The sequence below is a fragment of the Scomber japonicus genome, chromosome 22 (assembly GCF_027409825.1).
Source record: "Scomber japonicus isolate fScoJap1 chromosome 22, fScoJap1.pri, whole genome shotgun sequence".
In the NCBI taxonomy this organism is placed as follows: domain Eukaryota; kingdom Metazoa; phylum Chordata; class Actinopteri; order Scombriformes; family Scombridae; genus Scomber; species Scomber japonicus.
This window is the reverse complement of record NC_070599.1, coordinates 8,274,412-8,302,218: the sequence shown is the minus strand read 5'-3', so window position 1 is coordinate 8,302,218 and position 27,807 is coordinate 8,274,412. Positions and strand designations below refer to the sequence as shown.

At 39.3% G+C, this 27,807-nt stretch overlaps 1 protein-coding gene across 1 annotated transcript; it reads left to right on the top strand.

Moving 5' to 3' along the window:
- The first annotated feature begins 127 nt into the window (after nucleotides 1-127).
- On the top strand, nucleotides 128-26,932 carry chrnb1 (cholinergic receptor, nicotinic, beta 1 (muscle)). Its single transcript, XM_053343366.1, has 11 exons — nucleotides 128-188; nucleotides 4,018-4,151; nucleotides 6,963-7,007; nucleotides 7,667-7,776; nucleotides 11,518-11,626; nucleotides 11,743-11,887; nucleotides 12,186-12,371; nucleotides 16,567-16,790; nucleotides 22,322-22,497; nucleotides 26,357-26,504; nucleotides 26,786-26,932. Exons 1-11 carry the CDS (start codon nucleotides 128-130, stop codon nucleotides 26,930-26,932), a joined length of 1,485 nt encoding a protein of 494 aa, XP_053199341.1.
- Nucleotides 26,933-27,807: the final 875 nt, after the last annotated feature.

Here is a 27,807-nt window from a genome sequence, read left to right as displayed (position 1 = left end):
GTTCAAACTGACCATACCAAAACTTACACTGAAGAGTTCCCCTGAGCTGCATCAGGAAAGGAAAAGAGGTTAAGAAAGACATTGGATTAACCCATTGAGGATCTGTTTTTAGTTTTTGTGGGTCGCTATGAAAAGCGCGGATCTGTTCCTGCTGGCATGTTGTTTATGCAGCCTGAGTGCAATGGGAGGTAAGACACAACCTGACACAATATGTCCATGTAACACAGCTATAGTAGTCTTGTAATACGTCTTCTATGGACACTATACTAATACCATGTGTAGTATATGCTAAATGGAATGGAACATATCTTTTAAGGCCAGTAATTACAAGATTAACACTGAAACTTATGAAAGGATTACCATATTCAGAATTATTATTGTGTCTCTGAGACGTAAGCTCCTATAGAACTACTACTACTACAATAGTAATGTCTTTTTGCTGGACAAGGTGTAGAGCTTGACTATACATAATCCATAGTGTTTGGTATGCAACACAGGCCTGACCCAAGTGCCTTAACCTAAACTGCTTTATTTAATTTACATGCCTGCACATGCTTTCCTTACTGAATGCCTTCCCGCACAGCCTCATTGATAAAATGGGATTAGAAAATTATGATATATTAGGTGTCACAGCACTATATATATCACAGATAGGCAACAACAAATACCACTAACATGGTGGAATGGTAAGTGAGAGGAAAAAGGAACGAAACAGTGCCGAGATAGAAGAGTTAGATGAGAAGATTGATACTGCTCTCAACATCATAAGAAACACTGAAGCCATAAACAATCATTAGTGGTTAAATAACATCTATTTCTGCAGAGAACTCAATGGCTTTCTTTACCTCTTGTGATTGATTTGATAACTGACCACTGGTTTCTGTATAAGAGTGGTGCACTTAAACCACTTTGAGGAAGAAGAAGCTCATATTGAAATGTATTGTTGTCAGTTTGAATTTTAAAATCATTGCTTATAACTGCTCAGCAAATGTGCACTCACTTGTGTTGAGTGATGATTTCATGTGGGAAAAGAACTGAAGGTATACTTTAAGTGCATTGTTCAAGCATAAAGACTTATATCTTCTTCTCCGAGGGTGACATCAGGAGTGCAAAGATTATAATGACTGTTCATATTTGCCTCTGTGTTTTCCACTATTGTAATCTTACCCTATATGATATGTAAAAGTGTTCCAGCTCGACTATCTGGGAAGGTGGTAGTTAAGATGTATTTACAGTACGCTCTTTTATGCATATGTATATAACTCAGGCAAAACAAAAACAAACAAAAAAACTCGAAAATGGACAAAAATTAATTCATAATAAATCAAACAAAGGCATGTGTTTATGGCAGCATGGTCTCCACTCTGTCTCCAGTGCCAAAACCCCAACTGACTTAATAGTCAGGGTGTCCAATTCACACCTTGACTGCTCCAGCAGCACCATAGCAAATAAGGAGGACCTACACATGAACCTTAATACATGGCAATCACAAGACATGCTTCATCTCATTTACAAGCTCATTCACACATCTAAACAGCTCAAAAAAAGGTACATTACCCCTAATATATGACTCCACAAGGCATTAAACAAGCAAAAGAAACATTCTTAAATAAACAGGGGAAGCCCTCCACTTGGTTTGGCCCAGTGATGTCAGCATTATATCACCAATACTATAACAATCAGGAAATGCTGGGCTGACTCCACCCAATCAATAGTCCTGAATGGAGAGTATGACCAAAGGAACAAACAACTGCACAATATTCAAACCTGCAACATAATAAAGAGAACTGGCAGTGATTTATTGCAACTCATATTTGGTGTAAACTGTAACATAATGCTTACATAACACAAACAAACCCAGGATAGTAAGTGTTGCATTGGTAAATTATAGCAAAAAGAATGCATAAATAATATAATATGATGTAATGGATAAGATGAACATGTAAGGGACAAGTGGTGAGTAGAGTTTTCACCCACTTTGTCTCATAATGTACTTGAGTCTGACTTATTTACCAAGTCATCTGCACTTGGCCGAGAGAAGAAAAATGCCTAATTCCAGCCCTCCACAGCCACCTCCCACACCCGCCTGTCGGTAACCATGCATCCCCTTGCCTGGCTAATGGGGGTGCCTTGCTGGGTGATTGTTGTCGTTTATTCCTGTCAGGTCAGATCCTACTGGGGCCACGGTTATGCCAAACGTGATAAATGCTGCATCACCGGAGCTGCTGATTATTAATGCTTCTAACCTTCCAACACTGAGGATGTAGTGAGTGGAAATAAAACCAGAGTTAGGTATGAAATGTGATGGAATACAAGGATTTGGTTTTTGGTTGGTTACAGTAGTAAAGTCTTTAGATTCAGACAATACACAGGCATCTGTTTAGGGGTTTAGAGTGCTTTATGTTAATAAGAACAAAGGTACCTTTTAAAGCTACTTTTAATTGATTGAATCTCCCATGTTATCTGTTAAATCATCATGCATCCTCAATTTATGTTGCAGGGAATATATAGATGGCTATGATAAAAAGTAGAATTTTCGATTGATATGAAAGGCTGATAACATGTTTTCTTATTTGTCCATTGAATGCCATGCCACATCATTGCTCTTAAACAAAAAGTCAGAATCAACTTCTGTTACCAAGACACTAAAAATCCTCCCACAAGGCACCTGCACTCCACTTTCTTTCCTCTTAACACTCATTTTAAGTTCAAGTGTACCTGTTGCTTTGTGTGTGTGGGCTTTGCAGTCAGCGTGAGTGGGCTGAGAGGTGCATGGTTTGATTTTGTCTTGTCAGTTTCCAACCAGTTACCACAAGAGCTGAAGGAGTGGGAGGATGTCACATTGAAGATGTAGGTGTGAATTTCCAGAGGTTTTTTTTTTTTATCTCTTATTCTTCTAACTTACCTTCAGCTGGCCTGGATGTCTTCTTCTGGGTTGCTTTGGTATACTTTAGTTCTTGCACTTGTGCCACTTGAGTTGGAGGGTTTGTGCATATTTGAATGCACAACACTCTGTACTCACCAATCAGTTAGCTGCATCCTCACTTGTCACATAAGAGATGAGTGTTGCATAGATGACCTTTGCATACATTTCATAAGTAGACAAAAAGGGAAAAAACAGACAACATTATAAATGGGCATTTGCTGTAAATTGGTTCAAAATTGTCACCACTTAACTGTTATTACTGCTGATGATGGGCGATGCAAGCATGGTATATATGCGGCTGCCACCCAGGCGGGGAGTTCCGGTCCTCTGTAATGAGGCAGACGCGGAAGTAACATAGAACTGCATTCTAGCAAAAGGCCACCAGGGTGCGACCATTTTGGTGTCAAAAGGACTTCCGTCTCAATACAAGTCAATGGAGAATTCACCAACTTCTCACTTGATTTCTAACCTCAGTAAACATTTTCAAAATGTGTTTATGGTCTCAATCGCTAGTTTAAAGCCTTCTTCAATGCAGTATGATGTTCATTTGTGAAATTTTGGCCTCCCTGATTTTATATTTGATGATAAAGCAGGGTATGCATTGGGGCGTGGCTACATCGTAATTGACAGGTTGATTGACCAATGTCCTCGAGATCCAGCCCTCGCAACCTATCGTAACCTCCCCGCTCCGCCGTTGTCTCTGCCCATGGCCCTGCCTCATGCCCATATAAGTAGAATCCATGTTTTTAATTTTCCCAGCATGCACCTGAAATTTTCAAGATGGCGCTGCCCAGATTCGAAACTATTGGCTTCCGAGCAGCAGTCCACAAACCAATGGGTAACGTCACGGATGTTACGTCCATTTCTTTTATACAGTCTATGCTGCCACCAAGCAGCACCTCTTACAGCAAAAAAATGAATGAATGATGCAATGGCAGTCTAAAATGGCCCATGATTTTCCAAATTTCTGAATAAAAATGGCTTTCTGTAACTGTTTTTTTCATATTCCATTGTGAACAAAAGTAAAATAACTTGAAACGTGACGTATTAACTGAACTTTGTTACATAAGCTCTTTCTTTCTGTCATTCAGGTGCCTCTGACATGGAGAAGGTTGTGTTTAAGAAGATCTTCCAAAACTACAATGTGAAGGTTCGCCCTGCGTCTACCCCTGAAAAGAGGGTGGTGGTTCGTGTGGGTATGGTCCTCTCTTCCTTTGTTGGACTGGTGAGAGACAAAGCGCACAACAAGAATATAACATAATAGTGCCACATATGTGAAAATATATGAGAAAACAGAGACATATCTATGACTCCCAACAGCTACACAGCAAATTATATCTAATAAGATAGAAGTTCAGCATTGGATGTCAAGCAACTTATACATATCATATAAGGGTTGATGTCCTACCAGGTTGAAATAGTCTTACTGAGTATATTTGAATGGGCAATCCAATATATCATTACCCCCTATATCTCAGATTCAGATGCAAAAACAGTCATCAACTCTTATGGTTTAAACATCAAAGAAGGAACTCCTGCTGTATTACTTCATTTTTATTTCCATCATGAATCTTCTATAATATTTAAAGTAATGCACAAGCTAATTAGATAGTACTGTAGCCCTAGGGTAGTCTGGCAAGCTTGTTGGCTTACTTCAACCTAAAAATTACTTTAAACAGACAAATGTATAGCAGATAGGTTCATTCACATTTTTGAAGGGTTTCATCGAGCAGTGAGAACATGAAACCTCCTGGGATGCCTGCCTGTATTTCACTTTCCACTCTCATCTCATCTCATTACATTTTACTAGGCTTCAATCTACTGTACTGTCACTTAGCCAGAAACATTAGGCTTTTACCTCAGGTTTGCATCTGATAAATACATATTTGAAAATCAAGAACACACACCAAGTTACTTGATCTGTTCCTAAATTTCTCTTTGGCTCTCTTCTCCCATGTACACACACATATATATCTATAGTGGGCATGCTCCTTATTCCTCCACTCAAGGTCAGTCTCACTCAGGAGAGGAAGTCACATGGGGCCCCTTAAGTTCTGGTGTGGAACGATCTTGAAAACTGTCCCACTAGGGCATTCAGTCCTCCTCTGCCCAGAACTAGTCAGCTGGATAACTGCAGTGATATTATTAACACTCACCCCCAAGAGGGATATCATTTGATGAATTTAAACAGTTACAGGAAGTATCAGTAAGTGATAGGTCAGTGATCAGATAGGCATCTGTGTGTGTTTGTGTGAGAGCGAGTGAGAGAGATGGTTTAAGTAAACTTCTCTCACCCCCACCCCCCCTCCCCTCCTCCTCTCTGTCCCTGTCCCAGCTGTCTCTCTGACATTCCTCCCGGCGTTTTAAATAGCAGGCCCGGCTCAGGGAAGCTCCACCCTCCTGCTGGAGACAATCACACGTGCACAGACATGAACACACACACACAGACACATGCACACTCACAATCACGCGTACATTTATTCGCTACCTGGAGATTTACTCATGCATAAGCCTTCGTCATGAACTCTGTTGAGGAAGTAGCTGGCCGGTTGTCGTCCATTGCTGCCATACCAGCTAGTGTTTCAAATGACTATCAGCTGTTTTTATATGCTGGTTTTGAACTACTATAGTAGAGGCTGTATTTCTAGCATGAAGCCCTAATGTTTGATGTAAGTTGTGTCATATTGTAATAGTAGAAGCTGAACAAAAGGACTGAAATCTAGATTAAAGGTTTGAGACAAAAAATGTGTTGCAAAATTAAACTAGAACACCATCAGCTTAGATAAAGCAATTTATTGGTTGCTCTGTTGTAACAAGGCAAAGGCTACTTTAGCATAGCAACATTTTTGACTTGGTCTCTGGTTTATTTCCACAATTGAAAAGAAATTGCTGAGAGTTGATAAAGAAGATTGATACCACTCTAATATCTGTGCATTGAGTTAGATCCAAGAGATTATTAGCTTGGCCTAAAGACTGGAAACATGGAGAAACACCTAGCTTAGCCAAAAGTCAAAAATAATCTTCAACATCTCTAAAACTTACTAATTAACACATCAGGTTGTACTGTCATTACTGTGAGGCTGCCAGTAAACCAGCACCCATAGCTCCTGGCTGTGCTTCACCAAGACATAGTGACAACATGTAACACTCTGTTAAACCAGCACTGAAGACAAAACCACCACTCCTGAGAACGCAATATTTTTGATTTTTCTTCACTGTTGGACACTATTTGGTGCCCTCAAATATTCCCACAATGGAATGAAAAAAGTGCCATGCGTAGGGGTTCAATAGCATTTTATCAAATTCAAATCCAGAATTCACTCATCAAATTTTATTATGTAAGCTCAGTTTAGCTGTGTGGTTATTAAAGTGAATTGAATTTGCGAGCAAAAAGGCTGAAATAGCAACAATTCAAAGATATCTAATCATTTTTTGTTGGCAGAAACTCAGCTTTAAAGGACACAACAAGCAGCCTAATTAAAGGATGAATTCACACATTCTCATTTTAAGTCATTATTAAAACAACAGTCAGGAGCCCAAATGAATAATGCGCTTACAATATAAGTTGAAGCCAAAAGCCTGTTTTTTGTTCAACAATATATTCAAAAGTTTATCTGAAGCTTCAAATGAGTCAAATCATGCAGAACAGTCATTTTAGTGCTAAAGTCCCTCTTTTTGTTTTAACTATACTTCCACCACAGCGAAACAGAGAAACACTGTCTGAGGAAAACACAAAAAGAGAATGTGTGGATTTTGGCCCCCATCACTTACATGAAAAATGCATTTGAGGTGGATCTTTTAATAGCCAGTACAATCACAAGGCATTGCTGCAGGGAGGAAAACCTCTTTCAGGGTTCATACAGGCACCTGACTGTCTTGAAAAAACAAAAGAAATGACAGTGAGACGTGAGTGGAAGTGGGTGTGATTTCAGACACTGACTTTTATAGCCTTTTATTAACATTGTGTGTACCAATAATCATGACTTTGACAGAGGCAACAGTATAACACAGATACTTCTTTCTATTTTCCCTTCAGAATATGAAAAATGAAGAAATGAGCACAATTGTTGTCATGAATCTGGTAAGTGTGTCTCTAAAGTACTTTTTACTGCATGCAAGTTGCACAGAGATGACAAACTGGTGTAAATTAAAGTAAAAGTCCTGTCTTCACAACACACAATGAATGATCTATGTACAGCCTTTTGAAGGGATGTGACAACTTGCTGCTGCATTAAAACAGAATGTTGAATAATGGATCATCCGTGTACACATTCTTCATTAAAGCAGAGTGCTTTAAGTGAATTACTTCCTATAATTTCACATCATCTTGACCAACTCAACCATGTCTCCAGCTCCAGTGGAAGTAACTTTATTAACATAACACCTCCTTCTTCATGTACAGCTCAGTGCCAATACACACTACACAAATAACCAGGCAAGAATGCTCCGAAGAGTCATAATAACACAGAGCATATGCAAAATGAAAAATTATGCAAATTGTGTTTTATTATGCAGGGACAAATGCAAAGGGAAATCATCCACGTGGAATCTAATTACAGCAGTGGGAATGTGAAAAAAATAAACTGATAAAATGACAAATTGGTTACATTTGTAAATTCAAAGTTTCATTTTCTGTTTGTCTCTTGTCTCAGCTGTTTTTTATGTACTTTTATGTAATCCCCACATTCATGCATGGATAAATAAACACCTTACTTTGTTTAAAAAATTATTTTTGAACAGGAATGGACAGATCATCGATTGACATGGAAACCCAAGGAACATGATGGGATTGAGGTGATGCGTTTACCTGCTGCGAAGGTTTGGCTGCCTGACATTGTCCTCATCAATAAGTAAGCACACACACACACAGCACTCACATTGGCATGAATTAATCAGTACCACATATTTCAGTGGATAAACACTTTTCTCCATTTTTCAAACTTTTAGTTTTTTATAGGATTCATCTCAAGGGGCATTTGATTATCACCATCTGAACATATTGTTTAGATTAGATATAGATCCACTCTGCAAACCCTTGTCACCTCTCTAAGACTGAGCTCCTTGTCATTCTAGCCAGTCCGTCTATACAACAACAGATCCAGTTTGACTTGAATTTGGGCATCATAATCGTTGACCAATTAACCTTTAAAGTCTGTGTAAAGTAAGAATAAATATGTGTTCTGAGTTTGACATACCACAGAAAAGGGTGTTGTTAACCAACCTGCCAAATTTGAATGATTAAAAAAATCGCCAAATATATGAAATTAGGCTTCAAAGTCTGCTTAAAAAGCAGCCACTTTCCGTGCTCCCAAACACTGTGGGAGTGCCCGCCGAGTTCGCTAAAACCCCGCCCCCTACCAAGTATCACCTGTTAATCAAAGTCACCACCTCTACCCGAAACATGGACGCTACGTCTGAGAGCTTCCTGCTGCTAACTCAGCTGCTAGTTCGGCAGCTAACTCGGCGGCTCACTCAGCGGCTAACTCAGCGGCTAATTCAGCTAACTGGCTAACTGTAGACTGTAGTAGTAGTAGTAGTGTGCATTTATACCTCTACAGCAGCAGGGGCGGGTTTATGCTAATCATTTTCAGACCCGCCCACTAAATCCTGAACACAGAAATCTTGAAACACAATTCAAATCTAAAATGCTTTTTATACCTTTTTTAGAAATACATTTTTGACCTATTTAATGTGTTTAGAAGAAAATGTCTGAATTCACTTTACACAGTCTTTAAGGTGGCCTCTGTAGCACATCAAAGTTACACTGGTTACAGTGCCAGTGGATTGTGGATTGCAGCAGCTTACATAACTGGAAAGAGTTAGTATCCAATGGACATTAAAGGAGACATATTATGCTTTTTGTGGTGGTCTGTTAATGATATATACTGCTGATGTGGGATATCTGTGATAAACATGATAAATAGTTATAGAACTTGAGATTAAGGTATGTAAAAATGATCCCTGCAAGACAAAAGCCAGGGTTTCTAACTTCCCTATACAATTAGCTTGGTATGTTTATTCTACCTTGCTGAGGACCTCATTCCAAAGGCTTTGTAGCTATGGTTGTTGCTAAGGTTTTTCCATGGTGTTTTTGGGTTGCTGACTCACTGTTTTGGATCAGATACAGGCTCAAACATATACAGATGTATTTGAGAAGTTTACATTGTGAGAAAGACAGGATAAAGAAGTTCTAACCTACTAATATAGTGTGTTTCATGGTTTATTGACATAGTGTCGGAGCTGGTGGATGAGAGGCAGCTTTTAAAGTGGGCTCCCTATCGTGGGCCTTAAAGAGACAGAAGCTAAAATGGCCTGTTTAAGACAGAGGCTGAACTCGGGCTGCATTAAAGAGCCAGTAAAAGGAGTTTTTTCAACTATAAATCATGCAACATTCCAGTAGAGATCCAGATTAAAAATATAGACCTGGAAGCATGCTTAATATGTCTCCTTTAAGGTTAAACACCCAGTATAGATACAGTAAATTACAGTACAGTACCTGCAAACTTCATGTCGCAGCATTAAATTAAAAAATGTAGATAGCAAGAACACTAAGTGTAGTCTTTTTTCTTTTACCCCTCGCACATACACACACTCCCATTAGCACCACTGTAAATATCCCCACTGCTCCATTCATCAACACTTTATAGGCAATTAAGCGGCATGGCTAGCTTATAACGGAGCTGTTGGCACCGCTTCGCTACTTCAGACTAGGAGTTGCTCACTTGGAACCACACACATACACACAAATATGTCCACACACACCAAATGCAAAAGTGTGTATACCCTTTTCTGTGTGTGTGTACAATCAATGCTGTTCTTTTTTAGCACAGGCGGCACCTTCACAGGGACAGGATTTTAAGAGAACCAGCTTTAAGGACACAGTCTTCTCCCTGTTAAACTGCCAGAACCATAAAAGCGAAACACTGTGCCCTGACAGACGGCTGAATCTGTGTCTAATTGACTTGATGTCTTTGTTGTGTATTGTGTTATGAGCTGCTTAATGGCCAAAAACAGCTTTGTATACATTCAGTGTTAGTGCTGCACTTGGAAGAATCCTGTGAAATGTGTCAATTTCCTTCATTTCATCCATGCCAATTAAAATGTTTTAGTGGGGTGGTGTAGTACGGGCCTGCAGCCAAATGTTGTTGTACTCTATTGCTATGGTGAGACAATGAAATTAGCAATGTGACTGGAATAATCAGACAACACATAGTCATTCAGATGTAACTCATTCTGACCAGAGATGAATGCAGAATGAGTCATCAAACATTTGAAAGGATGGAACTTTTATATGATGTGTATAACTGAGTCGGCATCATAAGGCTTTTATATTGCTACAATCTGCTAATAAAGGCTTCACTTTTAAACTGGGCCCACAAAGCAAAGCTTTACCGAAGATCAAGAAACACTATAACCCTTAACTGTACAACTAAACATGTCCTCCAAACTAAAAAAGAAAATACATTGTTTGTCATAGCCTTTGAAAACAAATATGAGTAACCCATTTGGTAGGAAAACATTATTTGTCATTGCCAAAAACAGTTTGAAATGACAAAAGAAATTTGTTTTTTAGGTGATTGAACAAATGACTAATGCTTTGACACTAGCAATGACTTTGCTAGTGTCAAAGCTCAGTTCAACAATACACTTAGATCTGATCTGATACCATAAGATAAGATGCAATATGATATGATAGAATGCGTACGATATGATACCATACAGTATGATGCGATACGATACGATATGATATGATATGATACAATATTATACAGTACGATACAATATCATGCAATATCATACAGTATGACACGATATGATACAATCATACAGTATGATACGATACGATATGATACTATACATTACAATGAGCTATCAGTCCCATGCAATATGATGTGACACAATGCAAGACGTGACAATAGGAGATTACACAATATGATATGATGCAAGACAAGATGAACCAATATGTTACGAGAGAATGTGATTTGAGATGATACACTACCATACGATACAATACAATGTGAGACGAGAAGAGTACTAAACAATAAGATAAGATGATACAAGATGACGATGTGATGATGCATTATCGTATGACATGATAAGTGGCAAGATGATACAATAGGTTACGAGACAATATGATATGAGACAAGACGATGTGTTACAATATGACAAGATATGATACAATATGAGACCAAACTACAGCACTATTCCATCCCATACAGTACCTGTCCACAGTTCCTCAGTTTACTTTAAAACTCATGACTTAATTCATGACTTTTTATGTATTATTAATCTAGAGCCTATCCCAGCATACACTTGGTGGAAGTCAGGTATGCACCCATCACAGACCAAATATATCTCCTCATATCTCCAATCCTTTCTCCTCCATGTGTTTGTACTGTGGGATGAAACTGTCAGCAAACACACCACAACCTCAGACCACGTACACTGAGATAGGAAGTTCAGGTTGACATGTATATCATTCAGTTTAGCCCTCCCAGTCTCTCCGGCAAAAACTGGCCAAAGTCTATGCAACTGTACAGTGTGTTATTTACAATGATGACCCAATATGTTATCTCAATTTCTATTTGCAGTAACGATGGGGTGTTTGATGTGGCCCTTCATGTTCATGTTCAGGTTTATTATAATGGAAGAATAACCTGGACTCCCCCTGCACTCTACATGAGCTCTTGTGGAGTTAAGGTGACAATACAAATATTAACTAGAAAATGTTTGATTCTTCTTTTTACTTAACTTTGTTTGCTTTTTTAATTTTTCCTTAAAGCTCTCCTCCTCTCATCTTTTTTTTCTCTGTCTAGGTAACTTATTTCCCATTTGACTGGCAGAATTGCACCATGCAGTTCCGCTCCTACACCTATGACTCAACAGAGATCGATATACAGTATGCACTGGACGCGAAAGGCAAAGAGATCCGGGAAATCCAATTGGACGAGGCTTTCAGCGGTGAGGTGCATCCTCTTTCTTTGCATTTTTCCTCACAACATAAGTGAGGGGAGTCAAGGAATGAGGAAGAGATGCTAGATGCTTTCTTTAGAAAAGTTAAGAAAGCATGAAGTGGGAATTGGGGTGCTTTCCATCCTGCTAATCATGGCTAGTTACTTAGTGGGGATATATTCCTTGATGTGCCTCTCCAAAGTATGTTTTTGGTTTTTAATTACCTCTGACTTTCTGTTGAAATTGTAATTTTGCTGATCTTAATTAAAATCTTTTCTAAATGCGTAATATGGGAATGTTTCTCCAGAGAGTGGCGAGTGGTACATCAGACACAGGCCGAGCAAGAAGAACATGAATGATGATCAGTATGAAGACATGACCTTCTACCTGATCATTGAGAGGAAGCCTCTGTACTACATCATCAATATCATCCTCCCTTGCATCCTCATCACCATCATTGCCATCTTTAACTTCTACCTGCCTCCGGATGCAGGTATACAAATGCCACGGAATAATACAGCATGTGAATGTCTATAAGTCAAATATTTTGTGCTTTCATGTTACTGAATAGGGTCAGTCCTACACAACTCAAAAGTAAGCACAATTAGGAAGTTTAAGATCAATGCACTCATATAAAAGCTCTAGATAAAATGACATTCACATTTACACAATGTCTTCATTGTGAAGGTTTTCAGGTTTTTTGTAAAATTATTTATCTCAGAGTGTATAGGACAAGTTTGGAGGTCCGATGGAATATGCTCCATTATTATCCTATACCAACCAGAAATTGTGGGAGCCTTAAAGGAGTTTGAGTTTTTTTTTTTATCTTTATAATATTTGGAGTTGTAATGCCCTGGTTTGGTTACAGACTGTATTCCCACTTCAAAGGAAGAGATACCCTTCATCCTGATGCTTGAAACCTGATCCTAAGACATCTGGCAGAAAGTCTGGGTTATTAATGATTAGATTGACCCTGATTGTCCTTCAATAAGTTGTACTCCCCTCCAAGCCCTAATTGTCTTAATTGTTATTGGGTTATCGCAGCAATCTTAGACTCATTTCAGATTTCCTAGCAAAACTAAATTTCACATATAAATAAATATCACTTAACTGATATTTATTTACATCTGACGGTCTGAAATATGCTGACCACCCACCTCACTTGGGAGCTACAAAATTTTCCAGATGACCTGCAAAGACTTTGGATATGACTTTGAAGTCAACTTTAAGCAACAAGATGGGTCTGTAGGAGGTGCCAAATTTATGGACACATCCCTTATTTGAGAACTAAAGAAATGTTGGCCTCTTGTACTTAAGGGGGCAGGATGCCAGTATCAAATGATTCGTTTAGCATGTCTAAAAAGGGATGTGTTAACAAATCTCTGAATTCCTTATAAAATGTGGTAAAGAGTGAAGTGCACCTCATCTTTAGAAATTGGAGCACTAAGGTGGGACTTCTCATCAGTGGCTATGTTAAGAAGATTGTGCTTGGAAAAAAATTCCATTATTGTTTGTGCACCTTCCTTGATAAACATCTTTGGAAATGTCATTAACCACTGTAGGGTTAGTGGTACGGGTCTCTGTTCCACCCACAACTGAGGCAATGGTGTGAGAATCTGCTACTTTTATGTTAAATATGCAAAATATTTCCCTGATTTATCTCCATGTTCAAGCAGTGTTTGCTTTGTGAATCTTAATTGGTCTGTGGCAGTTTGTGTTAATAGTGAGTTTAATGTGCAGCGAATGGACGTGATTTATTTCAATTTGGAGCCAGTGGGTTTTCTAATATATTCCTTCTCTGCTGTAGTATGTCTCACCTCTAATACCTTCTGTTGCTCTGCAGTTTTGCGTCTCTTGCTGGCTATGTAAAAAATTATAAACCCCCTCACATAGGCCTCAGAGGTTTCCCAGAGCAAAGATGGGCTAATGGCTGAAGGGAGAGTAGGGAGGAAGAGAGGCTTTGAATTCTGATATAAAATAATCTATGAATTTGTGATCTTTTTAAAATGAAACAGTTCATCCTCCAGTGCCAAGATGTGAATAACAGCATTGTCCCTTCGCTTTTTTAGGTTCAGTATCTAAGTACACAGCTGCATGATCATAGTTAATTCCACTTATGTGGGTGAGAAAAGAAAGTTTATTCTTTATCTGCAGTGAGTGTTCTTCACACATCCACATAACCCAATTCTTCGCAAAGACCAGCTATAAGTTTTGTCTGTAGAGAGGCAGACAAGGGACCACTGGGAAATCTATCAATCAACGGGCTCACAAGGCAATTAAAATCGCCTCCCATAATAATATTCTGTGTCGACAAATCAGCCAACATCGACACTGCATCTGTGAGAAAGTTAAGGGGGTGATCTGGAGGGCAATACACGTTTAGTATATCATATTCCTCTCCATGAATAACAGCCTTGATAAGCACAAATTGCCTATAGCTGTCCTTGATACAATCTACATAGCCAATCCCCTGCTCTTGGTAGTGAAGGAGGAAAAATACACTTGTTCAAAATCACACTGTTGCAGTTTTAGACGTTCTATATCTGTCAAATATGTCTCTTATAAAAGTAAGCTATATCAAAGTTTTCATTTTCCTTTTTCAAAGCTAACAGTACATTTTTCCTCTTAATTGGTGAGTGGCTTCCCTTAAGTTACCAAACATAGTATCTTAATGTAGTCATGAAAACTTTAGATTCCTTGTACATTGGAGCCTGTCTGTTAGTCTCTCTGTGTCTAGAGGCCTTGGGTGCCCTCTGTTTGTCACCGTAGTTATGGAAACCGATGAGGATGGGCTGACGTTGCTGGTTTAGGATTTAGGGACTAGTCTGTGGTGTGCTTTCTTGATGTTAACCTGCCAGCCTTGGTCTATTGGTAAACAAAATCCTACCTTCTATACCTTCTGGCAGTCCAATAATATGTATACTTTTCCTTGATCTCCTTGTCAAGTGCTTTACTCCACTGGTAGGCCTGTTCAGAAGCCACCTCTGCCCCTGAAATTCATTTACTAACCTCATTGGCTTGCTTTCCACAGTTTTGCGGTTCCAATGCCTGAGCCTGAAACATCTGGGATACAGGGTTCAGCTTTTCATCAATTACTTTTAATATATTATCTGTCATTTGAATAGCTTGACGAGGGATAGGGTTTAATGCACTGGTCTTGCTAGTAGGTGCTAGCTCTTCTGCACCTGGTGGGAGGTTCGGAGAGCTCAAGCAGCAATGTAGACCATCCTCTCTATGCCATCATCTTGAATCCTCCAGCCCTATATTTTTACTATCCAGTCCAACATGTAATAGTGAACTTAATGTTTTCATTACCCTGATTTAGTCCTAGTAACTGAAGGAAGTTTCAGTTTCACTGATTACATTTACAGTCCCTGCTACACTATATCTAAATGTCTTCACGGCAATGCTTCCCAATTAATTTGAGAGTAGATATGGAATATGTGTGGTAGTAGTCGTAGCTGTTGTGCTGTAAAAAGTCTCCTTGAACTTTCTTGAAATTCAGGGCAATGGAGTTAGTGAAGGAAATCCCCCAGTTTTGGCTGTTTTCCCCCAAGGGAGCATGTACCGCTCTAATTCACATCAATTTCTCATTGCGTACCAACTCTAACCAGTCTGTGGTAAACACAGTTTGTAAGTGACCACTGAATACACCAGGGAGGCCTTGCTCTATTGGCCAGTCAGCTTCACTTAGAATGTGAAATGAATTTTCTATTAGAGTCATTACTGCTGAATTGCATGGGCCAGCTGCTGCTAAAATAGTTGATCTCAGTCAGTTGAAGGAGGAACAAACCTTGTTCTGCTAAAACTAGATGAGCTCTAACAAGGTCCCAGAAGAATACAAAACAAAAGCTAGTACTGAACACCATCTTCAATGAAAATGAACTAAACAAAAGCAGGAGGATAGCAATTAGAGCCCTTGGTGGCCTTTTTATGTTTTCCCAAAAAATACAACAGCAATAATGTAAAGAATGGATTAAACACTGTGTGTCTGTCTGCCTTAATCAATCTGCAAATGTCCAACTAACTAACTCACCACCCACATTAGTAAGAAAGGACACAGCTACTTCCAACACCGAAGGTCAAGTCATCATTTACATGGGTTTACAGATACATTCAAAAATGAAAAGCCAGTTCACAATAGTACATCTACTGTTTAGTATGATTTCCACTGTGTGGAAGCTGGTCCTGGATGCTACTATATCGAAGTTTGGTGTAACGTTAGTGGCTCTATCCTGCTTGGATTTGGGCAGTTTACACTCCAGCAACCCCAGCCAAGCTCATTATCCTAGATAGAGGGATGTTTGCCAAAAAACAGTGGCTTGTCCTCATCCTAAAAGCATTTCCTCTTGTAAGACTAAAAGTGAAATATGCTGTTTGAAAATGAAAACACTAAAGGATAAATAATCTTGAATGTCCAAGTACATAAGCTTAGCAGCCAAACAGAGTTATGTTAAAATGTATATACTGCAATACAACAAAGTTTTTTCATAATGTGCATGTCTTCTACAGGTCTGTCAACTGGTGAGGATTTTTGACATGTAGCTGGAAAATTTGGGAAGAAAATCTATGTGTTATTATTGACTAATCTGCATTGTGCACCATGTGAAAGCTCGGTAAGCATAGTGACAGTAGCTGGTAGCTAGTGGGATGTGGCTATTGTAACATTCAATATGTTTCTCTACCAGGAGAGAAGATGGGTCTGTCCATCAACGTCTTGCTCACCCTCACTGTGTTCCTGCTGCTGCTGGCTGACAAAATTCCTGAAACCTCATTGGGCGTTCCTATCATCGTCAATTACATCATGTTCACCATGATCCTCGTCACCTTTTCTGTCATCCTCAGCGTGGTCGTGCTCAACCTGCACCACCGCTCCTCCAACACCCACCAGATGCCCATGTGGGTCCGCAAGGTGAGTGTAGTGCCTCTGTGGGCCAAAGTGCAAAATGTCATGTCATGTGCTATGGTTGTACTTGTACATGTGCATACCCTTGTTGCAGATTAATATTTAAACTGTAAGGATGGATGAACAATGTCAATTTGTTTTATGTGATTTTCTTTCAACTTAATGTGTTGCTGGGATCTCTGGCTCTGAAAACAAGCAGGGTGGCATTTTTGTCTGTTTGTCTGCATGTCATCGAAAATATTCAGGAGTTAAATGTCAAAATGTACTCATGCCACATATTAATAAGGAGGTAGGGTTCTGGCTTTTGTTGGAAGGGAGGGTGATGAAAAGGTTGTAGGAGGGGTATGAACTGCCCAGTACAATGCTGCTGACTCTGTGGATGCAACTCTTATACAAAGTGTCCTGGATGGCAGGGCGAGGGGCTTCGGTGATGCACTCCACAGTTTTTAGAACCCTCTCCATCTGTTGTGTGGTCCCCAGAGGTGCATCACTCAAACCATGTGGAGATGCAGCTTGTAAACACCCTCTCAATAGTGCTTCAGTAGAAGATGGTGAGGGTAAGGTTGGGGAGGCCTGTGTACTTCAGGCCTTGCAGGAAATAGTGGTGCTGTTGTGCCTCCTTGCCCGTAAATGTGACATTTCTTAATAAACTTATTCACACACAAATTAACCTACTAATGTATGTAAGACTAAAATTAATTAAAACTGAAACCCAACATTTATTTCGTGGGTAAGCAACATTTCATTCCCTCAATGTAACACATTGTAGCCTCGAAATAATTAGTTTAACATAATTTTTGTGTTAATTTTGGAAATTGAAGCAGCAGTCATTCAGGCAGTCTAGTGAACTACGTCAACACTGAACGTCATGTTATACTATTAACCTTCATTAGAGGCTGTTGCCCTCACTATACATTATGTGAAATTAATTACAGGCCTGTGTTATGCTATGCTTTCAGGGTACATCCACCTTAGGCTCACCAATAACTGTCAAAAGGTCATTTGGATGTTTTTGGGCATTTTTGCCTTTATTTGAAAGTGGCTGGCATAGGAAACAAGAGAGAGAGAGAAGGGAATGACATGCAGCTAAGGACCAGGGACACTGCCATTATGTGGCATGTGCAGTAACCACTTGGATACCAAAACACTCCCATTTGAATGGTTTAATGGAACTGAGCTGTAAAGGCCCATTTATGCTCAACGTACATATGAAAATGTATCTGTTCTTTTCAAACAATGTTACCATCACTGCTCTCATACTTTCATGCGTCCATGGATGTTAACCAATACATCCACCAGGGGGCAGCACATAGTCAAAAGTTTATGAAAACAACAAACTCAAAAACAAACATGGCGACTGTGGAGGAGATATTGATAATGTTCCTCTTGCATAAAAGACAAAAACGATATGTTTAAAGTTTCTAACCAACTTGCACAACCTTTCTTCAAAAAGTTCCACCATTGTTATTTCTTCTTCGTGTCTCACTCGTGCTACGTATTCTTACAGTCTATGGTATCGAGTAGTGATAGCAACACTGCCCCCCCCCCCCCCCCCCATGGTTTCCGGTGGCACTGCTCCGTTTGGTCCGTATTTGTAAGCTTTATGGAAACATGCAGAAATACGGACGAAATGAACGCAGAGCACAGACAGAAGGCTCCGTCTGTATCCGTGTTTAACGTTGAGCATAAATGGGCCTTTACTGGATTCATGGGGAAAACAAACATTATAGACCGTCTTTTTTTCTTTCTTACTCTATAGACGATTGATAACATTATGAAATGTGGGAAGGAACAATAAGCAAAAAGCTACACTAATCAAGGTATTTACATCAACAACATATATCAAATGACTGTAAAATATTATGTAATGTGTATTGTATTGGATCCCTGTTAACTTCTGCTTTAGTAGTCACCTATCTGCAGTTCAGCAGCCACAGCCCACTTAGCCCTGCTGAATATTGAAGCATCCTTCAACTCTTTTTTTTTAATATTTGGTTTTACAGCCCACTAATGAATTTCTTATATCCAGTCTCTGGTTGGTAACTTGGGCGGTGGTGGTGTGCTGTGAGGCTGAGGGCTGAGTTATCTCTCCTCAGGCTGCTCTGGTAGCTTTCAGTACCTCCTTCTGCTCCATCACCATGTCTCTCAGCTCCTTCAGCTCAGCCATGATGTTATTTTGGCTGCTCTTGGTGCTGTGATCATTTCATTGTGTATAAAGGTCATGTCTGCTAAAGTCCTGCAAAGACAGAGCAGCAACACTAGCTGAATGATATCAGCCACGCTTGTAGAATAAGGTCTTTGTAGCTGAAGTGGTGCTCTCTGTTGTGCAGCTTCCTCTTTTATATTCACCACTCATGGTGTGCCAAGCTGTGGGAAATCTAACAGGTGTTGAATGTCAGTGAGAATAATTCAAGTGTATCTTAAAACCAGCAAAGGCTCGAAATGTAGGCCACAGTGCTAATCGCCTTGCTTTTATCCTAAAAGCTCATTTCATGTCATTAAAAAAAAATCACATAGCAAGTCATTCTGGACTGAAGAAAATTGTCTATTTAATTAAATTATTCTGCAATTCCTTAATCAGCTCATATTTGAGCAGGTGTCACAAATGGAATTATCCAAAGCTGAGGCAAGGGTGACGTGTCCTGGAGTAGTTTGGCTAAACATTAATTAATGTCAGTCAGATGGGCTCATCTGGATTTGGATTTAGAAATATTGAGGTTATAAGTATAAGTCTCAAAAGACCAAAATACATTTTCAGTCAGTTAAATGCTGAATTATGTTGTTTGTCATTTTTTCCAATGCTGTTTCAAACCCTTCCTCATAATGCCAAGAATAATAGTTATGAAGGAAAATTCGGAATCCTTTATTCATTTATTGTTCAAATTCTACTTGAATCAGCCTTTGAAATATCCATCAAATGTAGGTGTTCTTTTACTCCCTTCAAAAAACATCTTTAGAAGAACCACAGCTTTGAGTTTAATGCAGAGCAGGATTAAATGGATAGAATACACAAGGCAGACTGTATTTTTCGGGGGGAAACAAACAAAATGACTTTTAACTGCCACATGATTGTTATACTTATCAATTTAGTTGGAAATATATTTTAGCTATCTATTTATATTTTAGTACTCGTGCAATTTGTTAGTTATTAATTTACATATATTATACATTTCATTTATATGCATTTTTACATTAGATTTTGAATGTGTCTTTATTTATTCTGATTCAAATATTTAAATGGAAAACATGTATTTACAGTTTGCTTACTGCCTTTTCATGACTTTCGATGAGATGAGGTCCTCGTTGATGTCATTGAAATCCAGGGAGGTCGTAAATCCATTCTCAGTTGCCAACAGGGCAAAGGCTTTCAGTTGTTTTACTGTCTCCATATTTTCTCAGTGATGCCGAAAAATCCCAAATGTTTTGACAGGTAGTCACAAATTACGCCGTCAATTTTGTTCCACTTTACAGGGCCAGATGATTAATGTTGTCTGGGTCCAGAGGTTCTATGTAAAAAATGTTTAGCTCACGTTCTCTGGCTGGAGTGGCCTGCTCTTATTCTATTGTCTTGTCCTGTGATGTTGATGTTGTTGTAGATATCATCAGTTGTCCGTCGTTGATGCTTGTGGTGCTTTTTTTTTGGAGTGGTTGTAGAAGAATCATCCTCCGTATCTGGCAAAGTTGTGACCCGCTGCTGCGCTACTTCTGATATAATGTTAGGGCTAAAATCACCTGCCTCTGCTGTTGAATCTTCAGGTGCAAAATCTCTTTCTGGCTGTACTTGGGGCTGGCTTGTGGGCATGGAAATTACATGGCCTGAGAGAAACTTGTGCCCCTCTCTGTCATGTTCCTCCTTCCTCTCCATTCTTCTTTTATTGCACTGTGCTGAACCTGAAAGCACCCTGAAAAGCCACTAGTCTATATGTCGCTGCTTCTATCATACAAGGATGATCTCAATAATTTAGTATATAAACATTAAAATAAAATCTCATACAAGATTTTTATGGTTTAAAATATGTTACCCAATATTCAATGTAGGCAGTTGATGTTTGGACCAACTAGTGCCAATGAGGCCCAAGGCTAGGCGTGTCCAAAATATTCCATAAACACACATTCCACACATGATTCCAATGAACCAATCAGTTGTCTTAAGACATTTGATGAAGCCTGTTGTGCTCCTGCTTGGTTGGAATGAAACTCTGCAGTCAAGCAGTCCTTTGTGGAATAGTTTGGACATTCCTGCTCAGCATATACCTTTTAATACCTGTGTGTACTGTAGATCCGGCCATATCTCTTACTGATGTTTAGCAGTTAATACCATCTTCAGTGACATCCATGAAGCCATTATCATGTGGCTGAACACTTTATGTTTGGTACCATACTTCTTATCCTATCTTATAATGACACACACACTACATCACCACAATGCCCTGCAGCTTTGTTTTTTTTCATTGGCTGTGATCATGTGACTGTGTGTGACTCACTGGTCTGCGGTTCCCACACAGAGACGACAGTTTATAGGAAACGTGACAGGTGTTGTTGCAGACTTAGAAACAGGAGAGCAGGGAAAACAAGGTCAGAGGTGGTCACATAAGAACATAGACATTACTTGCTTCTGAATGAATTCAAGTCAAGCCTATTCACCTCACATTACTGCCACTATTGCAGCCACGGTACAATATGTTCCCTGCTACTGGGCTATTATTGACATCAATCTGTCAATACATGCAGACAGGCTAAGTACTCATTTCAAAATGATATAAAAGCACTTCAAACTGCAGATAAAAGGGCCATTTACAGAGGCAAACAGCATTTATGATATTGATCAAGACTCACATTTGGCCCACTGATTTGCTGTTTTATCTTCACGTCGGAGTCCTCTTTGAAAGGCAGCCTCAGCTCTTAAAGCCAAAGAGCAGTAACACGGTAATATTAAAAGAGAAGACACTTAATTTCCCTAATGTTTTATCCAACATTTATGTATATTTTATTAATTTTTCTACTATAATTCCTGTCCTTTTCTGAGAAGCTCCACTGAAGCATCCAGAGATTACAAACCATGCTCAAGGACACCTTGAGAGTAGACGTTGAGGAATTGGAGAGCATTACCCATTTGGTTTTCCCCACCCACATCATTCAGCAGCAACTGTTCTCAAAGGTCATCTCACTGCTAAATTCAGCATTTTGAGTCATTTCTCACCCTTAATAGGCAAATACAGGGCAAGTACATTTCAGCTGAACCATAAATCATGAAACCAAGAATCTAAACAAATGGATTTTTAATACCAGGAAAGACGATGGATTTCGGAGGTCTGTGAGAGGAAACCAGCTATTGACTGAAAGTGGAAAGTACAGTTAAATAACCCTCTGTTCTGTTATGTGGCTTTGAATGAACAAATAATTGCAAATTTATACATTTCCATTTTTAAACTCACAGCAGCTCAACTGTGCATTCAAGTCAAATGAGAGATGAGCACAGAAGCTGAAATTGACTTTGCTGCTCTTCACCTGCTCTTCACCTCTTCCTGTCTTCTTAGATCTTCATCCACATGCTGCCTCCTTACCTGGGCATGCTGCGGCCCAAAGTGGAGACCCCCCTGTCCTTAGAGATCCTGCCCCGCCGGGTGAAAAAAGTGGTCGCCATCAGCAAAGCTTCTGATGAATACTTCATTCGAAAGCCTGATTGCTCCGTCTTGTTCCCCAAGCCCAACAGGTGAGGTCAGGTCCTGCTCTGGGGGTCAAGGGTCTCACTGTACTGAAGGCATACATATTTGTGCATGTGCTTGTGTGCATATATATTTTGGTCAGCAAGCATGTGTCTTCATTAAGTGTGTTGAATGAATCCATATTAACCCTTCAGTTAGTTACTTACTTGCTAACAGTTCAACTTTGCTGACCTTTTCATGTTAAAAACACATTTAACATTTTTTAAATTCAACATGCTTAAAAATGTATTCCCATCATCAAAATTTCAATCATATTTAGTTAGTGTAATCTATTGTAAACTGGGATGTATCATGGTATTTTTGAATAAGATGGGTACATTATTGAGGATATCACCTACATTTAAACCATGTTGTTGCACAATGTCAAACAGAGAAATACATTTCTACAGAAAACACATTGTATATGAGTAATATGTAAGATATAAGGTGTGTCATCTTTTATACAATGCTCCACTGAATGGATAGAACCATTTGTTTTTTGCTGTAAAAGATGTATTGCAAAAAAGCACCACACATAAAAGTTTGATTTCAGTCCCATATCCACTTGTGATACATTATCCCAATCTGACTAAAATGTAAGTTTTTGTAGTGTAGTGTTAGATTGTACTATGTCATTGAATTCAAAAGTGTATTTATAATGTCCTGTGTTTTTAGTATACATAGACTTTCTATGTAGACTATAAAATGACCAGCAGTTACCTTTTTTTCCACAGTATTTGTCTCCCCTTTACATTAATAAAAATCTACAGGCACACAGTGGTTATTATAAAGAGACAGAATCTTAAGTTTTTATTTAAGTTGCACATCTTCTAATGTGTCCTCTGTGTAAATATCACAGTGTCATTTCTTATAAGCTTCAAGAGTAAGTACTGTGCACACTGACAAAATTTAGGCTGTCAATTTTTATCCTCATTTCTACATCGCAAGGTTGTTTGAGAAATATAAGTTTAGATATTAGCTCTTTAATTTCTGACCTTTGACTGTGAAAGTGGAATTACTCTGCTAAATTTTGAGCCACGCAGTATTTAAAATTGTGGGCATATCACGTAATTAAAATAACAAAACGAAGCAATTTCTGCTCAGGTTGAGCGGCCTTTAAAAACGGCATAAAGACCTTAGAACCCAAACACCTCCAGTGAAACGCAGACTGATGAGTTTCATCAAAAGTTTTTCAGAGCGCTGCCCCTGAAGCTGTTGAGTAAGGAGCTGGATTCTGGCCAACGTTGGCACACAACACAGCGACAAACTGTTCTATCAGTCTAACACTAGCCTCCTCAGTTTGTACACAGGAAATAGTTGACCTTGCTTGGGTTCATTTACATGGAACTGTATGTCCTGTATGTCAGCTACTAAGTGACATTCTTAACTAGCCTGCCTCCCATGCTGCTCTATTATTCTACACCAAAAATCTTTCCCCTCCCTCTCTATCCTTCACCTCCTCTGAGAAGTGAAATATGTCTACAGGGAGAGAGTGGAGGCGGCAGAGAATCGTTGCTAAAATAATAATGACCCGCACAAATCGACTCTGACACATTAGAGCGGGACGCTGAGTGTCTGGGTGAAAGAACGGGTGACGAAAGAGGAGGAGGGGGACTCTATTAGAGCAATTTGATGAGACAGCAGTATCTCTCTTGAGCCCACACATACACACACCTTCTTAATTGGGTTTAGTGCATGTCTTGGCACCAGACGCAGCCAGTTTTAGTTGAATTAGTCTCCTGAATAGTCATTTACTTCTCGCTGATGAAGTGTTACTTTGAGCCACGAAGGAGGGAAAAGGGAGGAGGGGTGAAGAGGCCAAAGAGTGTCTCTGTCACTCTTTCTCTCTCTCTTTCTTTACTTCCCTCTCTTATCTGTCTTTCTGTATCTGATGAGGCTCCACCTCTCTTAGGTCGCAGCCTCTTCACCTGCCACACTCACAGAAGCAGCAGCCATGGCAGCACTGCATTGTAAACCCCCCAAATTTCTGCACTGAATACCAAGCAGCTCTCTGCCCTGCCCTGATTGCCAGGTTACACTCTGTTTGTGTTTCCCACCTAAAAACACAGTGCCACACTGCCATCTGGTGTTAAGATGTGGGACCTGCAATTCATCTTCTCAGTTTTTTATTTTTTATTTTAGGTCCTTAAAAATATAAATGAAAGAGGTGTTTCATATTTTATGTGTTTCATATCAAAACAGTTGTTTAGGAAAAGCAGATTGCTGCTGTTCAGCAAAGATGATTATGTTAGTTGTGTGTCTAAGGTCATAGCAGAAGATGTGTTTTTAAAACTTTGTGAAAGGGGGATACAGCTTAAAATGCAAAATTCATGCACGTTATCTCTTGTGCAAATATCATTTTCATGTTGTATGTGCTAGTACACACAGAAGAGGCAATACCTTATAGCTAATGTGTATTGTGTGTGCACGTGTAGTATGTATGTATGCCCTGTAATTTCATTATTAGTGTTCTGGTTTAAACTTTGGCCATCTGCACTTGCTGTACTTATACTCGTGTTGTTTTTCTTTACAAACAGATCATCATTATTATTATTACTGACATTTTAGATACACTCATTTTGATTTGACCTTTAAATAAAGCTTTCTAGATAATCTTCAGGCTGGCTTGTTTACAACTTGTCTGACTAGTGACCTACAATGTCACCCTGTTCCCAGATCTCATCACTTAGTTTGGTGAGACAAGGCTTTCTATAACTGCTAACCCCTGTTGCAATAAAATAGAATTATTCTTTAATTTCAGAGGCAATGTCATTCCTCAACAAAGCATTGTTCACAGTCATGTCCTGCTGTCAGAGTCGTGCCGTACCACTACTTAAAGATGTGGAAGTATTAGAACTCTGTATTCATGTCTATCCCGGAATCAGCCAAAGGAAATCCATGTGTTATTGCTCAAGGACATGTTGTGCAACTTTGCATAGAAATACATCAGGGAAAATCCAAGCAGAAAAATCCAATGAGTTATGTTTCAACTTTTCTCAATAGTTGCGTATTAAGACAGTTGAGCTGCTCAGAGGGGTATAATTTAATTGGCCAGCTGCCATGTGTGAATGCAATGAGGAAGGAACTAAATGATAAGAAAAATATATCTGGTATGTTAAAAAGAAGTGCAAGTCAAAAAATGTTAAAATTATTCTCTACTACATGGTACTTTGGCAGCACTGTGTGGCAGTTGAAAATTAGTAATTTTGCAAGTTTCTTCTTCTCTACAAAAAAGATAGCAGATAAACACTCTGAACTAAATGCAAAATTCCTCACCTTCCATTTTTGTGACTTGCCAATTTCTTTCTTTATTGTGATTTTATTAAATAAGGAAAACTAATTTCATGATACCACTCGACAGAAATAGAAAGCAACCTGCTCCCCAACTTCCCCTAGCAACTACTTGTACTGATGGTTGGTAACTGAGGGCGACAAGTAAACACAAAAACATGCTTACACACACACACACACACACACATACACACACACTGAGGGTTTGTCAGCCAGAGCAGCCCAATCAGCAGATGCAGAGCGGTAGTACCACACTGGCAGAGTGAGCCCGGGGAGCTCCTCTGACCTTCTCTTTATTCCTCTCTGAATGACAGAAGAGAGCAAAGGAGACATGCAGGCTGGCTCATAAACACTTTCCTATTTTACAGCTTTTAATTAGTCCGAACAGACATCTGCTCTCATGTTGCTACATTCCACAAGCTTGTGCATTTGTTAAGTTTGGGTGTTGACACTAAATGTGCATTTGCTCCTTTGTCTAGATCAACATTTATTTGTGATATTAATATATTTGCAGTATGTGTACTGTTCTGCTATTATTTCATTGGTTCCCTCTCACGTTTGTGTGTTGCTGTGCAGGTTCCACCCGGAGGGAATGTGTACTGACCTAAGAAAGTTTATCGATGGACCCAGTAGCTACCTAACGCTACCTGATGAGCTCAAGTCAGCCATAGAGGCCATCACGTATATCGCCGAAGCCCTGCAGGCTGAGAAGGACTATACAGCTGTAAGTTTGTATGTTTTGTTATATGATCTGTTTGCATTCCTGTTCATTGGTTCTTTTTTCACTTTGTTTCTCACTTTTGCCCCTTTTTTCTATTCCTTTCCTCCCTTTACCACTATACCTCTTCCTGTACCTCTGCCTATTATTTCCCCTCTCCATCTTCTCCTCCTTTCATTCCTTTCCATTTTATTTTCACTTCCATCTATCCATCTTTCACCTTCTTCCCATCTATCCTCCAACCACCCATCCCACTACTCCTCTACCCTAATAACCTCCTCACCCAGCTGAAAGAGGACTGGCAGTACGTTGCCATGGTGGTGGACCGCATGTTCCTCTGGATCTTCGTTGTCTTCACCACTGTGGGCACCTTGGCTATCTTCGCCGATGCCAGCTTCAACCACACACCTACCGACCCTTTCAAATCCCCCTGAGACATCGGGACATTTGGTTTTTCTTGAGCCATCATCTTCTTGGTGTACCACCTAGGGAAATGGGGAAGAAAAAGTCACTGTATTATACTACCAAAGGTTATGCTAAGTGTAGCTCAACAAAGGCCCATGCCAAGAATTTTGAAATGTTTGCCTGTATATACACTTATGCAAAAGATGGGAATACACTTAATGCTCCTCCTTGTTTTCTGTCAACTTATGTCTTGGGAAAGGAAACAGTACAAGTGTAATCATAGTGATAAGATGAATGTTCGTTTTCTCTGACTGGAAAACTCCAAAGAACCTTGAGATGTTGGTCTTTATTCATTTGCATCATCAGGTTTAAACAGTGTAAATTCTTGAAGTACATATTGACAATATTCCATTGTAGTGTTTCAAATACAGCACCTTCATTCATGTTTATATGGAGGGAAAATCAACATTTTAACTCTTGTGCAACCAGTTCTTTCCACCACGGTTTTTTAAGAGCAAAGTTGACAAATTTGACATACAAGGTCAGTTTTTGGACTAACTATTGAGCAGAAGGACATCTATCTTTTATTCTACCTACACATAAAGCAGAACACGTGTTTGACCATTTGAGGTTTGTCAGATAGAATGCCTTCAAGAATTCCTGCAAGCATTCAAACTTAATTTGCAAAGTAAATGCAAATGAATGAACATCTTGAGCTTTCTCGGCTGAATGAGCAACAGTGCTTAAGAAATTCTCGGCCTCTGTACTGTTGCCTTAATTATATGGAAATTAAATATTTGAGCAGATCTCTTGACACTCTGCCTGTGTTTGTCATATTTGCCATTACACTGTTGAAAAAGCTGAAAACTACATCTGCTGTATGTGTGCAAGTACATTGATTATT